The following is a 17225-nucleotide window of genomic DNA, read 5'->3' as shown; positions in this document are numbered from 1 at the left end:
AATGCAGAGCTAAACTAAATTCATAATCACTAAATAAGCTACTTAAGTAGGAGAGTTACTATTAATTTTATCTCAGTGATAATGATGGTCCCCATGTTGGAACTTGCCCTTCTACCTTTCCTGTGCATATAGTAATATTTTATTCTTATTTATGCTTTTATATTTTTCATTTTCATTTTATCTCTTTGTGCCTTGTTCTCAGTTTATAAAGTTCTCAACAGAAGGAAATTGAATTGCACGTAGGAATTGTGTTGGTTCAGTAGTAGTCAGCCTCAATTAGAATCCTGGCTTCAGCATTTTATAGCTATTTGACCTTTAGCAAATTGCTTGACCACTCAGTACCTTGTTTTTTTTTCATCTGGAGAATGTGATTCATGACAAAAAGGAATGATCATAGTAGCTACCAGAGAGGGTTGTCATGAAACAGGAAGAAACAAGGAAGAGAAACACTGCCGTTCCTTAAGAGACGCACAGTACAGGTGATCCTCTTGCCACTGAGAGTGGACAGGCACTTGTGGGTGGCAAGTTGAAGGTCTGTTCTGGCAACACAGAATCTCTTCAGAGCCAGAGCCATTCGCTAAGTCACTAAAAACATTTATACCCTTATTGCTCCTCTGTATATTTTTGAGTCATGCTGGGTGTATTGCTAAGAGGCTCCATGGTAAGTTCTAAACAGACCCCAATAAATTTAATGAGAAAATTTATTGTATGGAATTTATAAACCAGCTTAGAAGCAAGGACTCCTTGCCTGAAGTGTAACTGGCTAAACAATAATGAAGCTGCAGTGTTTCTTTCTGGCAAACTCAGTTTTTTCACTGAGTTTTGCTTGTAGGGTATGGTCCCTACCTGCTCTCCTCATCTTACCTCTGTACTTAACACTTTAGCCATTCTGGTCTCACTGTTCTGTGGATGCGTTAAACTCAGTTTTGCTTCAGGGCCTGTATTCAAGCCATTTGCTGGCTTTACCACTTGTTGGGTCCTACCCTTGGGCTAGTTACTTAACTGTGCCTGCTTTCCCATCTGTAAAATGGAACACCTCCTGTATCTAAAGCCTTAAAAGAACAAGTACATTGTAAGTGCCATGTTAGTATGGTCTGTTACCGTTATTTTTACCATCCCTTGACCATTGTATCTTGACCTAGCACCATCACAATTACTTTTTTTAATTATATATTTTACCTTGTCTTATTATATGTTGTTCTATAGTGCTAATAATACCATAATAATTATATATTGTATTACTGTAATACTGTGATTTGTAAGATAGATAGATTTGGTCTATCTACATGATCATTTACATGAGCAAAATTTATTTCTCTTATGTATTTGGTCTTTGTCCACAATTCCTGGTTCAAAAGCTCCCCAGACCCTTGGAAGTGTTGAGGATGGTCATGGTGTCTTTTGTTATATCAGTGAACTCCCAACCAAGGCCATGGCTGATTGTTAGGAGAACTGACCATGTGATTAGAGGGTTGGAACTTTTCTGTTCTACCTACTTCCCCAGTCCCCACCTGTGGGGAGGGGAGAGGAGCTGGAGGCTGAATCAGACGGTGGCCACTGAATTAGTCAGTCGTGGCTGTGCTGTGAAGCCTACATAAAACCCGAGAGGACTGGGTTCTGAGAGCTTCCTGGTTGGTGGACCTGTGGGGATGTGGGCAGAGTGGTGCACCTGGAGCTCCTATGGGGTTAGCCTTGGGGTCCAAGCCCATTCTTGAGCCACAGTGTGGACTCTCAATAGAAAGGCCTGCTTCCTGTGTACACCTTTGAAGATAGGCTTTGGGGTCAGTCCTACTTGGACCACATGGGTTAGGTAAGAGGCATTTTCTGAAAGAAAGTTGAATTCCATTGCCAAAATGATAGATTCTAGGTAGGCAGAACTAATAGATGTACAATGCTGTCTTTCTGTGGACTAATTTTATTTTTCATTCTGTAACATGTCTCTGACCTTTTAATAGGCAAGTGGCTCTGTCTCTTTTGGAAGGTCACATGTCTAGCAAGCAGCAGAGCCAGAATTTCACCATAGCTTTTCTGACTCCATAGCCCCTTTCCAGTATTTGAGCTTCTTTTTTTCTTTTCTTTTCTTTCCTTTTTTTTTTTTTTTTTAAAGATTTTATTTATTTGAGATAGAGCACGTGCAAGAGAGAGCACAAGCAGAGCAGAGGGGCAGAGGGAAAGGGTGAAGAAGACTCCTTGCTGAGCAGGGAGCCCAATGAGGGACTCGATCCCAGGACCCTGGGATCAGGACCTGAGCTGAAGGCAGACGCTTAACTGACTGAGGCACCCAGGTGCCCCCAGTTTCAGAGCTTTGTAAGCTTTTCTAGGGCAGAACCCGCAGGGCAGGGATGGACGAGTAGACTCTGGGGATGTGAGATCATAGCCCCAATAACCTGCCCTAAACTGACATTCCTTTGGAGTCTGATTTGTTCACCAAAGTCATGAAGAATTGGCATTCCACTCTAAAATGCTACCTGTAACGTGGAAAAAGGTGCTTCCTAGCCATAAAATGGATGCTGTAAGGAGATAAGCCCCTTTTTCTTGTGAGCACTGCTGGCCACATCCCTTAATGCGTGTAGCCCAGACTACCTGAGGCCACTGTTCTGAGGCTCTTCCCTACTTTATTTTCAAGAGGGACTTAGTGGCTTACTTTTTAGAATTATAAGGAATATAAAGTGAGATTTTAAAAAATATCATAAATCGGGGTGCCTGGCTGGCTCAGTTGGTGGAGCAGTATGACTCTTGGTCTTGGGGTTATAAGTTCGAGCCCCACGTTGGGTGTAGAGAGTAATTAAAAGTAAAATCTGAAAATATAATATCATAGACATAAAGAAGATTAAATTTGGTAAAGAGCACACTGTTGTTCACTCAAGTGTCAAATCAGCCCCCGACCTGCAGGGTGAGGCAGTGGGGCTTGATCCCAGGACCCTGAGATCATGACCTGAGCCAGAGGCAGACACTTAACTGACTGAGCCACCAGGCGCCCCCAGGATTGAGGACTCTTTAAAAATTAAGTATGAGTTTGTAAAGATGTTCATAGTGATCATTTTATATTATATAAGTGAGTATGTGAACTGTGATTAACACTTGCTTTGAGATTGTCTGCTAATGCCTGTCATTGGTGAAATGTACTAGAAGTTAAAGGTTGTATTGGAGTGTCTTGTAATGAGACGTAATTGGCCTTTGAACTTCGAAGAAGTCTCTCATACTCTCTTTATAATGACATTTCTGCCTTTCAGAGTGGAATGCATTATTGTTGCCAATGATGCCACCATCAAAGGAGGTACCTACTACCCAGTGACTGTGAAGAAACATTTACGGGCGCAGGAAATTGCAATGCAAAACAGACTCCCCTGCATCTACTTGGGCAAGTCACGAGAGTCATAAAATGAACTATTTTTAGCTGGTAAAATACAATATTGTTTAGAAGGCTGTATATGACATTATCAATGGGTTTTTTAAAAACTGTTGTTAGTTTTTCCTATAATTACAAAAGAAATTCACGTTCTTTGCTAAAAACTCTGGAAGAAAAAGTAAACAAAAACTACCTATAATAATATCCCTGAGGAGTAACTACCTCTGATAGTGTTTTCATGTATGCCAGTTTTTTTTCTCTCCATGGGTGTGGATTTTTTCCTTCTGTGTATTTTCTTTTTGTCTGGACCTAATGAGTTCAAACTATGAAAAAATAATAGCTGATATTTATGGATCTCTTGAGTGCTAAGTACTTTGTTAAATACTTGAATAATTCCAACAAATGCCATTTAAAGAAATTTAATTCTTTTTTTTTTTTTTTAAGATCTTATTTATTTGACAGAGAGAGATCAGAAGTAGGCAGAGCAGCAGGCAGAGAGGGAGGTGGAAGCAGGCTCCCCGCCGAGCAGAGAGCTCGACTCGGGACTCGATCCCAGGACCCTGAGATCATGACCTGAGCCGAAGGCAGAGGCTTAACCCACTGAGCCACCCAGGTGCCCTAAAGAAATTTAATTCTTTATAAAAGTATATTTATATTTGAAATTAAAGTAATGTTTAAATCTAAGGATACTTCAAAAGGAACATAAAAGCAAGGCAGTTTAAAATTGGCGCTGCCTTGAGACACCTGGGTGGCTCAGTAGGTTAAGCCTCTGCCCTTGGCTCAGGTCATGATCTCAGGCCCCTGGGATCAAGCCCCGCATGGGGCTCTCTGCTCAGCAGAGAGTCTGCTTCTCCCCCTTTCTCTCTGCCTGCTGCTCTGCCAGCTTGTGATCTCTCTCTCTATCTCTGTCAAATAAATAAAGTCTTCAAAAAAAAATTGGCACTGCCTGGATATTGGTTTAGTTTGGTGAAATGCCACCATACATATATTACTGGTGTGGTATTTAAACAGGTACTGATGTAGAGATTTTTTTTTCTGCAAAAGTGAATTTACCTGTTTGACTCACAATGTGAACTTTTTTCGCACATGTAGAAAATAGCCAGTGGGGCCCTACTACTGCTTACAGGTGCTGTGCCAAACACCATAGGGGATGGAGTGAAGAATATGATGTTGTTCCTGTCTTGGGCAAGCTTGAATGAATTGGAGACAGGATGTCATGTATTAAAGAACAATGAAGGACTTAATGGATGTAGGCAAGAGCAGTAGGCATGGGACTAGCTGAATTTTCATAACACTGCTCAGTGCACTAACACTGTGCTGAACTGTGTACTTTACATACCTTATTTCATGTCATCCCAGGAACAGCTTCCTGGGAGAGGTACTGTTGAACCCTGCATTTCACAGGTGAGAAAGGCGAGGCATAGAAGGCTAGGAAGCACAGCAGTCATCACAGAGCTCTGAAGTCAGCAAGCTCTGTTCCGAATTCAGTGGATGTTCGTAGCCCCCACTCCCCTCTGCAGTAAAAACAGTCTCTGAGGCAGTCGTCTGTGATGAATTGTCACATGAATTCTGTAGATGGTTTTGTATTGATTTAAAAGAGGGAAAGACATGGTGTTTTTTTTTTGTTTTTGTTTTTGTTTTTTTTTTAGCTGAACTGATTAAGAATTTATGGTGTTTCTGGGGCTTTAGCTTGTCTTCAAAAGAGAGAATGTCCTAAACATTTCAAGTGGAATTTCGCACGGGAAGGAGATCCTAATGGATCTGAGGAAAACAGTGAATTTTTGGGCTGTGTTGGGGGACTCGAAAAAAATGCTGTAGAATAGTTTAGAACGGTAGGGCAAGTTTTTTGTGAATGTGATTAAGAACTGTTTCACTGATACAAGTATCTCTGTGTGCAGGCTATTTTGTTCATTCAAGTGTACTTACTTCTGTTAATTCCCTTGTCTTCAGTTGATTCAGGAGGAGCAAACTTACCTCGACAAGCAGAAATATTTCCAGATCGAGATCACTTTGGCCGTATTTTTTATAACCAGGCGATTATGTCTTCTCAAAATATTGCACAGGTAATTTCTCATTAATGAAATGTACTGCTTTTTGTTCCAAATGCCATTGCTAACTAGGTGCTCTGAGATGACTTTAAACGGAACTTAATATAGAATTTAGGTTTTTCCCCCACAGAAAGTGCCTTAAAACTATCTGTAGTCAGATTATTCTCTTCATTATGGGCATAGTTTTATATTGTCATAAAGGCTGTTCAGCAAAGAAAGAGTTTTTTAAAAGAAACGGCACTGAGTAATTGCTTTTTTAGGACTATGTTCTGAGGCACTTTGGTGTCTTTTTGAGGAGACAGGTGCAAGGGAGATTGTTGTAGCATTGACATAGTAGAAGTTAACAAACAACCTAAGTGGCCATTATTGGGAGATGAATAATACAATTTTTAGCTATTAAAATGAACTAGAATTGCATGCATCAACATAAAGAAGTCTCAGAAAATAAGTTGAGTAAAAGTAATAGTAGAATAAACCCATAGTCACTTGCTTTGTTTGTAAATATTAAATACATCAAACAGTCTATTACTTATGTCTTAAACAGGTGCATGGGAATAATATACTCAGCTTTAGAACAGTGGTTACCTTCGAGGTGGGTGCGGGAGGAAGGGGTCAGGCAGGAGGCTTCACTGTACCTGAAATGTTTTATTTCTTTAAAAAAAAATCTGAAGTGCATTTGGCCAAATGTCAGGATTTCTTAAGACTGGGTGTTAGGATATTTATTTTTTATTATTCTGTGATCTTTTTTTTGGCATGTTTGAAATATTTCATAATACTGATGCTTCTCCTTCATTTATGTTTTGTTACTGGATTTCTTAAGTTTGTAGTGTTTTTGTTAATATTCTAATGAATTAGCCTTCACTTGCAATTATTGTATCTCATCTTTAATTTTTATCGATACAGTTATTACTTATTATATATCTTATGGTTATGTAGTGACTTTGCCCATTTATGCTTTATTTCTCTAAATAGAAACTTCAGCTTTGCTGGCTTTTGCACAGAGGTCCTTCCATGACCTGGTATGAAGTTCTTACTGTGATCTTTTGTTTTATGGGGGAAACCAGTCCATTTAATGTGGTATTAATTTGTGGTATAATTTGTATAGTTGTACTAACCTTGTATTAGGTTCCAAGGGCTGTTGTAAAAAATTACCACGCACAGGGTGGGGGGTAGGCTGAACATAACAGAAATTTCTTCTCTCAAGTTCCAGAGGCTAGAAGTCTGAAATTGAGGTGGGAACCATGCCAGGCTCTCTCAGAAGGCTTTAAGGGACACTGTTCCTTGCCCTGCTGGCTTCTCCTGGCTCCAGGTGCTCCTTTGGCTCATGGCTCTGTGACTCTGATCTCTACCTTGCTTCCTTCTGCCCTGTGTGTCTGTGTCTTCTCTTCTCTCTCTCACAAGGATACTTGTCGTTGGATTTTGGGCCTGCCCATATAATCCAGAATGATTTTTTTTTTTTTTAAATTTCCCTTCTTTTTTTTTTTTTTTCCCCCTCCTCATTTTATGTATGGCCTTTTTAAAAAAAAATTTTATTTTTAAATTTTTTAATAAACATGTAATGTGTTTTTATCCCCAGGGGTACAGGTCTGTGACTCGCCAGGTTTACACATTTCACAGCATCCAGAATGATCTTATCTGATGATCCTTACCTTTATTACATCTGCAGAGACTCCTTTTCCAAATAAAGTCATAATCAAAGGTTCTAGGGATTCAGGTGTGGGCATATTTTGGGGGGGGGCATTATTCAGCCCTTTATAGACCTGTCATCTTGCATGCTTATTCTTTGCCCTTTCTGTTCACATAGTTTTTAATAGTCAACATGTAACAGATACTGATGGAGGACCTTCTGTAAACCAAACACTATGTTGATAAATAAAACCAACCAGGTAGAGGCTCTGGCCCCATAGAACCTAAAGCTTAAAGTGCTTTGAAAAACAGGTCTTTTAAAAATTAAAAGTGTCCATATTTTTGAATAAGCAGTATGTGCCTATGATAAAAAAAAAAAATCTAAAATGTGGGAAGGGCATTAGAATGCTTTCCCTTTTCCTATTTTATTTTTGTCTTTTAAAAGTTCAACATCAATATTTCCTTAATGTAGCCACTTCTCTTAGCATATCTTTTTTCTCTTTCACTCCAGTAAGAAGTTTAGGGGGAAAGGTGTACCTCCCTCTATTCTTATGACCCTCTGGGAATTGGAGAAAAATTTCTAGCTGCTACCAGTTTCTGTAGCGCTTACTCTGATCTTTTCCCCAGTAAGTGAACTCCAAACGCCACATCTGCACTGAAGCCGTTGCTTCATACTTCCCTGGAGAAATCAGACTGTGTGTGAGCACTGTTGTACTCAACACACTGCGACTTCGCCTTCTTTTAGCCCACAGACAACTGTCCCTCTTCACTTCCAAAGCTAAACTTAACATTTATAATCCTCACGCCAATCGCTCCTTTGAAACTCTTCATCTATCCCTTTTCTCCCTCTCATGTTAATATTTTTTAACCACTTTCTTTTTCTCACAGCCAATAACCATGTTGACTTCCGTTTTTCTTTTTAAATTTTTTATCTTTTTAAAGACTTTATTTATTTATTTTGACAGAGAGTGAGCAGGAGAGCACAGGCCGGGGTAGCAGCATAGGGAGCGGGAGAAGCAGGACTCCTGCTGAGCAGGGAGCCTGATGTGGGGCTCAATCCCAGGACCCTGGGATCATGACCTGAGCTGAAAGCAGACACTTAACTGACTGGGCGCCCCAGGCATCTGACTTCTGTTTTTAAAGGAAAAAGAAAAAGCACCAAAACAATGGCAAAAGAAAAGGACCTTTTCTAGCTTCTCCTGTTCCTGAAGCTTCTCTCCTTCCCCGAATCAGCAAACTCTTTAAGAACTGGCCCAGGGCCTCTGTTCCTGACTGCTCAGTCTCCATAAAACCCACTGTCCTTGGAGTTCCTGCTAGCCTCCTACAGACCAGATTCCCACTCCGTATGACCCTTTGGTCTTGTCATTTGTTCCCTTCCCTGAACTCCTCCTTAGGCTTCCTGCCTCTGGCTTTTCCATATTCCCCCACTCTCTCCATGTAATCCTCCTGACCCCATCCAGGAACTTGTCCTTAATGGTTGCATAAACCCTCATAACATACTTTCATCTCCATGATCTTTCCCGACCTCCCACTGCATCCCTACTTACCCTTGGGCGTTTCCGCCATCTACATGGATTTCCAGTTAGTACTTACAGGCTCAAACTAGACTTTGAGCACGATCGCTTTTTTACTGACCTGTTTTTTTTATTTTTTATTTTTTATTTTAGTTTTTATTTATTTTTTTTAAAGATTTTATTTATTTATTTGACAGAGAGAGATCACAAGTAGGCAGAGAGGCAGGCAGAGAGAGAGGAAGGGAAGCAGGCTCCCTGCTGAGCAGAAAGCCCGACGCGGGACTCGATCCCAAGACCCTGAGATCATGACCCGAGCCGAAGGCAGCGGCTTAACCCACTGAGCCACCCAGGCGCCCCACTGACCTGTTTTTTACTGTTCCTGTTTGCTCTTGTCTTCTCCCTAGGATTCAGACTGTGATGTCATCCTGTCTCTTCTCTGCTTTCCCCCCTACCTAATCATTTCAGGTTTAAAATGTAGATCTTACATATATTTTATATGTGTGTGTGTGTGTGTGTGTGTGTATGATTTATATATATATCTTCCTCATTTTTATATCCCTGGGATAACCTGGGTGATACGTGTCTGAGTTGATCCTGTGGTGACATGTGCCATCAGCATGACCCCGGCCTCCTGCATGCTTGCTGATGTGGCTGTGGCCGTAGCTCACATGGCCCCGGAGTCTCTGGGTCTTCCTCAGTCTGGATGGCATGTCGACAGCCCAGACGAAAGAGGGAGGCCTGTTACATATGCATTTTGATAGTGAGCACTAGCTTCCTTACTTACTCAGTTCCTGCTTTCCTCCCCAAGTTTGGTTTTTTAATGTTATTAACCTTGCCCACTGTAAATCCACTTACCCACTTATTTCTAAGTTGTATGTCTTTGGACAATCATATCTCTTTTGTCTCCTGTATCTTTGTAGCGGTAAAGATGTGGACAGCTTCCTACAAACCTAGAAGGTTGAAAATGTTTGTTATTGCTCTCAGGTTACAGGAAATACCTGCCTCGGTACTCTCTTGTTTCCTCTTTCCTTTCTCTCTGGTATGCTTTAGGACCTGTTTTTTGTTTTTGACGTTCAAAGACTTTTTATACTGGTGACCTGTGGGCTTGCTTAGAGTCTCATGCCCTGAGGATAACTTTCCCGGGCTTTCTGCAATCCATGCCCAATGTCTTGATGATCTTGGGAACATGCTTCTTTTATTTTCCGGGTAGTGGCTCCCTGTTGCTGGGTTTTGAAGTGGGAGACTTCTAGTTCTCTTCAGAGGTGGGACCTTTGTCTTCTTTAGGGCTCACATACCATTAATTTTTAAAATTAGGGGTGGCCTCGTCTGGATGGATCTTTGCTCTGCTCTTTCACCTCTTACCCTGCTTGAGTGTGACCCTTCAGTGCGTCAGGAATAGAGTGCTTCCGCTGTGACCAGCAGTGCATTTCTTCTGAAATAGGCATATTCATCCAGCCTTGTGCAGGGTTAGCGCCTTGGGACTTTCCCTTGAGTTTTCTTTGCACCTCTGCCTGTTTGTTCTTGTTTTCGCAGAGGCACTTAAAATTCTTTCAGGGATACTTGCTTTCTTCTCTCCTTCCCTCCTCCCCTCACCTCCTCCCTCTTGGCTTAGCTCATTATTTTTGAAACTTATTTTCTTTGCTTCACATCATGGTAATTGTTAGGAAGGGCTTAGTTAGGACAGGCACTGTATAACACTATGGTTTTTTTTTAAAAGACTTATTTATTTATTTTAGAGAGAGCGTGCCAGGGGCGGGAGGGAGAGGGAATGAGAGAAACTCAAGCCCTCTGCTGAGCACAGAGCTCGAAAGGGGGCTCAGTCTCACCACCCTGAGATTATACCTAGGCTGACATCAAGAGTTGGACACTCAAGTGACTGTGTCACCCAGGCATCCCTATTTTTTGGGAGGCGGGTACAAAAATAGTGGTTTTATTAAAGCACGGGGACAGGACCCATGGGCAGGAAGAGCTGCTCATTATTTTTAAATACATTTCAACCTGTCCATGAAGTCAGATAAGGCCTAGGGGAGACGGAAGCACTCTGATGGCTTTGAGGCTGATGAAAAGATTGAGAAAGAAACAGGACATTCTGGGCAAGGTGGACTTTTTGTTTTCTGTGCACATTTCAGCCTATTTATCACAGATAAGCATGAGTGCTCCAGAAACAGTAGTGTGATCAGTCAGTATAATTGGTGACGTTCTTAAGTTTTGGATAGCTATTGAATTGATGTGAGTATTTTGTGGCTTTTATGCCATTTTACGCCATTTTAATGGAAGCTCTGTAGGTAGAGGAAGGAACCAATTTTGTTCCTTGTGTGATAGACAGTATTTGCTTTCCAGGTTTGCTTTTTTTTTTTTTTAAAGATTTTATTTATTTATTTGAGAGAGAGAGAGCATGAGTGGGGGGAGGGGAAGAGGGATAAGGAGAAGCAGGTTCCCTGTTGAGTGCAGAGCCTGAAGTGGGGTTCAGTCCCAGGATCCTGAGATCGTGATCTGAGCCAAAGGCAGATGCTTAACTGACTGAGCCACCCAGGCGCCCCTAAAAACATACTATATAAAAATTTTTTTTTTTTTTTTTTTTAAGATTTTATTTTTGTGATTGAGAGAGAGAGCACAAGCAGGGGGCAGTGGCAGGCAAAGAGTGAATCAGGCTCCCTGCTAAGCAGGAAGCTTGAAGCTGGGCTCCATCCCGGGACTCTGGGATCATGACCCGAGCTGAAGGCAGACACTTAACTGACTGAGCCACTCAGGTGCCCATACTATATAAATGTTTTTAAAGATTTTATTTACTTGAGAGAGCAAACAAGTGAGAGAGAGAAAACAAGCAGGGAACAGGGGAAGAGAGGCAGAGGGAGCGGGAGAGGGAGAAGCAGACACCCCGCTGGGCAGGGAGCCCCATGTGGGGTTTGATCCCAGGACCCCAGGATCATGACCTGAGCTTAACCGACTGAGCCACCCAGGTGCCCCAGTACATTAGCTATATTTTCAATGGCTTTTCCATCAAGCAACTGAAACTTTTACCCCCTCCAAGTTATATTACATTTATCACAGTGTGCCTTTGAACTGGATGGTCTTGTGCAATTTTTCAGTGGGAGAATGGAGGTCTAGAGTTCACACAGCTTTTCAGAATTAGGAGTAAAACCTCTTGACTCTCTCTCAGAAGCCCTTTCTATAGGGCAGGCTGCTGACCTACAATATATAATTTGGTTTTGGTGCAATGAGAACCAGTCTTTATTTGTTCAGGCAGGGCCTGGAGGGTAATAAATTTCATCTAAAGTTTCGCAGTCTCTTACCTCTGTTTTGTAGCATCTCATTTCCTTGTACTCAGAATTTCTGCTTGTGCCTTCTGTGGCAGTCATGGCAAGCCATGTAAGGGTCAGTTACATTTTCTTGGCCTTCTTGGGGCTTTCTTGCTTTTGATTCAAGTCTTGGATCACCATGGACGTCCTCACCCTGGTGAAATTTGGAAGTTTTGGGGTTCATCAGCCGAGAAGGAATTCTGGAGACATTTTTGGTCTAAAAAGGTGATTTTATCACAGCATGTGGACAGGACCTGTGGGCAGAAAGAGCTGCACTGGGATTGTGAGGAGTAACTCATTATATACTTTATGATTAGTGGGGTTTAGGGATGGTGTAATTCTCTAAGGAATTGGGAAGCAAGGCTTTCCCAACCTTGAGGGCAAGCTGCTATCAAGATAATGTTCCTTTTAGTCTTTAATAAATATAAACATTAAGGTACTAAGACAGCTATGAGTTCCTTGAAGAAGGTCATGCTCTGCCTATCTCAGGTTATCTCTCAGTGGGTGGCAAGCTGTGAGGAGATTGAATCTAAGCTCCATTTCTCTCGCCTTTGTTTCTCTCATCAGTCCTATAAGAGGGATCTCCTGTTTGTCTGTGTCACAGGAAGCCCTCCTCCTGGGTGACTGGGTGGACTCAAGTCTCTCAGTGGAATTCTTGGGAGTTCTCCTTTGTTCTGATGCGGATGACAGTCACTGTCCTGTCTCTCCTGATTTGGTACCTGTGTTGTGCCTCAGTGCAAGCCAAATCTTTACCCTGAGTGTGTGCATCTTACTTATGTCCTTTTAATGTCCTCTTGGTAAAGCAGAATTTTCTCTCTGGGGTTCCATATCATTTGTCCAGCATGGCCCCAATGTAAGATCTTTGTTGTTCCATAGACGAATGTTTGCGGACATGGAAAGCTTTTGGAGGTCTTCTGCCGAGGGGTTCCTGTGCTTTGTGAGGAGAAGGAGTAGACACAGTGACAGGGCTCTTCTTGGGGCCAGTCACCCTGTTTCATGAGTGAGTGCTTGGCTTAGAATTACATGATGAGAAGAGGAGATTCTGTGACAGTGGTGATTCCACTACTCTCTGTTCTTTTGTTTCATTTTTCTATCCTGTTTCTATTTTATTTCATTTATTAAATTTCATTTTCCTATTCTATTTCTATTCTCTTCTATTATCAGAATTTGCTTTAGAGATAGTGTTTAGTTTCTGTGAGACACTTGTGATTAGAATTGCCCGTTTCTTCTTGATGAAAAACTTGAGAATTTTGAATCTTCTATACTTAATAGTCCCAGCTGTTTGTTAAATTTTATAACAGCTTTATTAAGAGAGAATTCCCATACCATTCAGTGTACCCATTTAATATGTACTGTTCAGTGGCTTTTAGGATATTCCCAGAGTTCAGTCAATTTTGGAACATTTTCATCACTCCCAAAGGAAATGCCATTTCCAATGACAGTTTCTCCCCATTTCTCTCCAATCCCTCCAGCCCCTGGCAACCACTCCTCTACTTTCGGTCTCTATGGATTTGCCTAGGATACATTTCATTTGAAAGGGATCATATAATAAAGGGTTTCTTTCATGTAGCATGATGGTTTCAATGTTTACCCACGTCTTTTGGTTTTTCATTATCGTCTGGGATGGTCCAGAATTCTCTTCTTGGCCTATCTCCCATCTCTCGAATAGAGGAATGGTTTATAGACAGACAGGTTACAGACCAGCAACCACAGAGTACTCCTAACCAAAGAGTGTCCCAGGGTTTCAGAGATGCCTTCATTGCAGTTACTGAAGGTAGATGGCTTTTGATCTCTGTATTAGTTGTCTAGTGCTATATAACAAATTCCCCCCACACTTGGTAGTTGAAAGCACCATGTATTACCCTGCAGTGTCTGTGGTTCAGGGATCAAAGCACAGCTGGGCTGGATCCCCCTGTGCTGAGCGCAGGTGGCTGCAGACCCCTCCAGGATGGACTGGGAAGGCTCTGCCCTGGCTGGCTCATGTGGCAGCGGCGGTGATTCATTTCTCTGCAGGCCCTGCTCGCTTCCTCTTGAGCTGTTGTCGGAAGCATCTCGAGCTTCCTTCCCAAGTGGGCAGCTGTAGAGAGCAAGTCTCCCCATGTTAGCTGGCTGCATCAGAGCGAACAAGCAAGTGGGTAAGAGAAGGGGGCTGGCAGCGGGGAGACGTGGTCTGTCAGAATTGGATCACAAGAGTGACACTTGGTATAATCTCTGTGTTAGAAGCATGTTACCAGATCCACCACACTCGAGGGGGATAGGATTATATAGGATGTGAATCCCAAGAGTCTGGAGTCACTGGGGTCCACTTGCAGTTTGTGTGAGAGAAGTGGATTGTCGATTTCCTTGGTTTTGGGGAAAAACACATCTGCAAATGCCCTTAGGAATACAGTAAAATTCCCTGGTGTAGATTCACTAATAATTTGTTCGCTATTCACTTGTGAAACTTTTCTACTAAATCGGTAGATGTTTTCTTTCCTCTGAGAGATGGCATGATGGCATTCAGGTTCATTACCATCATTTTTGTCTTTCTGCCTTTTGACACCTGAATTCTTCTTTCTTTGCCCCCCACCCACCCCACCTCCCATCCTTGGTCTCCGAATATTTGCAGATCATTGCTGTTTTTTTCTTTTTCCTTTCCTTTTTTTTTTTTTTTTAAAGATTTTATTCATCCATTTGACAGACAGAGATCACAAGTAGACAGAGAGGCAAGCAGAGAGAGAGGGGGAGGCAGGCTCCCTGCTGAGCCCGATGTGGGGCTCGATCCCAGGACCCTGGGATCATGACCTGAGCTGAAGGCAGAGGCTTTAACCCACTGAGCCACCAAGGTGCCCCTGCTGTTTTTTTCTTTTGCTTTCAATTTGCTGTCACAGAACCCTGCTAGGCCTGTTTCATTCTTTGGGTCTTACTTTTGTAATTTGTACCTTATTAGATTATTACTTCACTGTGACTCTTCTCTACTTCCTTGTCTTTTCTTTTCTTTTTTTTTCTGGAGAGGGAGTACTGAAATAGTTTGAGCTGTATCTGCTGTTCTTGAACTGAGAACAGGCTGGTGAATTGAAATCATCATCATGTTCTTTACTCCTCAAGCCTTAAAGAAAAAGCTCATAAAATATTTCAAACATGCAGAAAGTACAGAGAATAATGCACTAATAATGGAACACTCATGCACCCTCCACTTGGATTTATGATTTTATTTATTTATTTAACAGACAGAGATCTCAAATAGGCAGAGAAGCAGGCAGAGAGAGAGGGGGAAGCAGGCTTCCTGCTGAGCAGAGAGCGCAATGTGGGGCTCGATCCCAGGCCCCTGAGATCATGACCTGAGCCAAAGGCAGAGGGTTTAACCCACCGAGCCACCCAGGCACCCCTGGATTTATAAAGTGGTAGCATTTCATTTGTTTTTCTCCCTCAGATTTTTAAAGAACTTATTTATTCATATTTCATTTAGCCATTCAAAATGTGTTGATGGATGTAATCGTTATTTGCGTATCTTCACTATTGTGAACAGGGTTACAGTGAGTGTTTCCTGTGCTCATTTTCTTGTGTGAGAGTTTTTCTAGCCATTTGAAAATAAACTTCCGAGTGACTGATAAGCATAAACGATACATGATAAACACTTTTGTAATATGCTGACAGTGAAATGTTACAGCCATTTTTAATAACATATGTGAAATAGGGAAAAATACTTTTTGTGGTAGCCCATTTCGATGGGAAAATGTTACCTCTTGCTGCCTTGCATCTTTAGATTAATACTAGTGTAGCATTTTTATTTCAAAATGGGTATTTGTATGACTCTAAGAAAACTGATGGAATATTGGAATCGGTAGCAAAAAGTGCTTTTGTGTGGTAATTTAAGAAAATGGCCATTATGTATTTTTCTTATTTTTCTCTGATATTACTTATTTCTACCTAGGGGGAATCAGCCAAACCCATATTCATTATTCTTTGTGTCTTACTAATTTCTGGGAAAGAGTCTTCTTAAATAGCTTTGTTATGGAGCATTTCAAACACACCTAAATGTTGAGAAAACAACACTGTGGGCTCTCAACATACACATCACCCTGGGTCCATAGAGCAGACTTGCTCTTGGAACACAATTTTCAGCTGTGCTGCTAACGTTAGTTTTATATTTCGAACATACCGTATTCAGGGTATCACAAAATACTCACACTCATTTGGAGAATTATTTCAGCATTCCCATGAGGTAAGTGGTGGTTGTTGAGAAGACTTATTAGTTTCAACACAGTGTTGCTGACCTGTGGGTGGATTGTGGAGTTTCTTCTCCCCATGAGTTGATCAGGCTGATGTTCTAAATGGCCAGTCTTCCTCCAACAGGGGGACTGTCCATAAATTTTGTAAAGATGTGACCTAATCCCTTCAAAAGGGCTTTGATAGAAGTAGGAACTATTAAGGAACTATTCCAAACACTTAGAGGGCCATTTTTAAAAGGACTTATAGGAACCAGCTAGTAAGAGCCTCTGGTACTGTGACAATTATGGGTCTGTAGATCCAGAGACTAAAGCCAACTGTTTGAACCTCACCTGTTGGGTTTCTTGTATGCTTGGATTCCAGATAGCTGTGGTCATGGGCTCTTGTACGGCAGGTGGTGCTTATGTGCCTGCGATGGCTGATGAAAACGTCATTGTACGCAAGCAGGGTACCATTTTCTTGGCAGGACCCCCACTGGTAAGAACATAGTCTTGACTGATTGATTGATTGATTGAACTAAGATATACATAATACACGATTTACCATTCTAACCATTTTTTTTAAACCGTTCTAACCATTTTTTTTTCAAAGCTTTATTTACTTGTTTTAGAGGAAGAGAGAGCATAAGCCGAGGGAGAGAATCCTCAAGCAGACTCTCCGCTGGGGAGTGGGGCTCAGTCTTACCACCCTGAGATGTGAGCTGAGCCAAAAGCAAGAGTCATGCTTGAGCCACTCAGGCATCCCCATTCTAACCATTTTTAAGAGCACAGTTCTGTGGCATTAAATGTATTCACATTGTGGTGCAACCATCACCCCTACCCATCTCAGAACTTTCTCATCTGCTCCAGCTGAAAATCTGTACCCATTAAACATTAACTCCCTATTGTCTCCAATCTCTGCTGCTCCTGGCTACCACGATTCTACTTTTTCTATGAAGTTGACTACTGTAGCTACATTGTATAAGTGCAGTCATACGGTGTCTGTCCTTTTGTGATTGATGTATTTCACTTAAGACGATGTCCTCAAGATTCAACATGTTTTTGCATATGTCAGAACTTCCTTTTTAAGGCTCAGTAATACTCTGTTGCATGTATCTTCCATATTTTGTTTATTAACTCATCCATTAATGGACTTTTGAGTTGCTTCCAATTTGGGGCTGTTACGGATATTGCTGCTGTGA

The 17225-nt window shown here is 41.6% G+C and overlaps 1 protein-coding gene across 2 annotated transcripts in view; it reads left to right on the top strand.

The window, feature by feature from the left end:
- MCCC2 (methylcrotonoyl-CoA carboxylase 2) overlaps positions 1–17225 on the top strand; it is a 68522-nt gene that overhangs the window by 21412 nt on the left and 29885 nt on the right. The window contains exons 5-7 of one of the 2 annotated variants that reach the window (XM_032848850.1): positions 3234–3361; positions 5300–5412; positions 16409–16522. In XM_032848850.1, coding sequence (XP_032704741.1) covers positions 3234–3361; positions 5300–5412; positions 16409–16522 — 355 coding nt within the window. The remainder of the gene's footprint in view (positions 1–3233; positions 3362–5299; positions 5413–16408; positions 16523–17225) is intronic. The other variant, XM_032848859.1, reaches the window with a different exon arrangement.

The sequence above is a fragment of the Lontra canadensis genome, unplaced genomic scaffold (genome assembly GCF_010015895.1).
Source record: "Lontra canadensis isolate GAN:19392208 unplaced genomic scaffold, GSC_riverotter_1.0 scaffold4, whole genome shotgun sequence".
NCBI lineage: Eukaryota > Metazoa > Chordata > Mammalia > Carnivora > Mustelidae > Lontra > Lontra canadensis.
The sequence above is the reverse complement of the archived record's forward strand: the minus strand, read 5'-3'. Positions and strand labels throughout refer to the sequence as shown.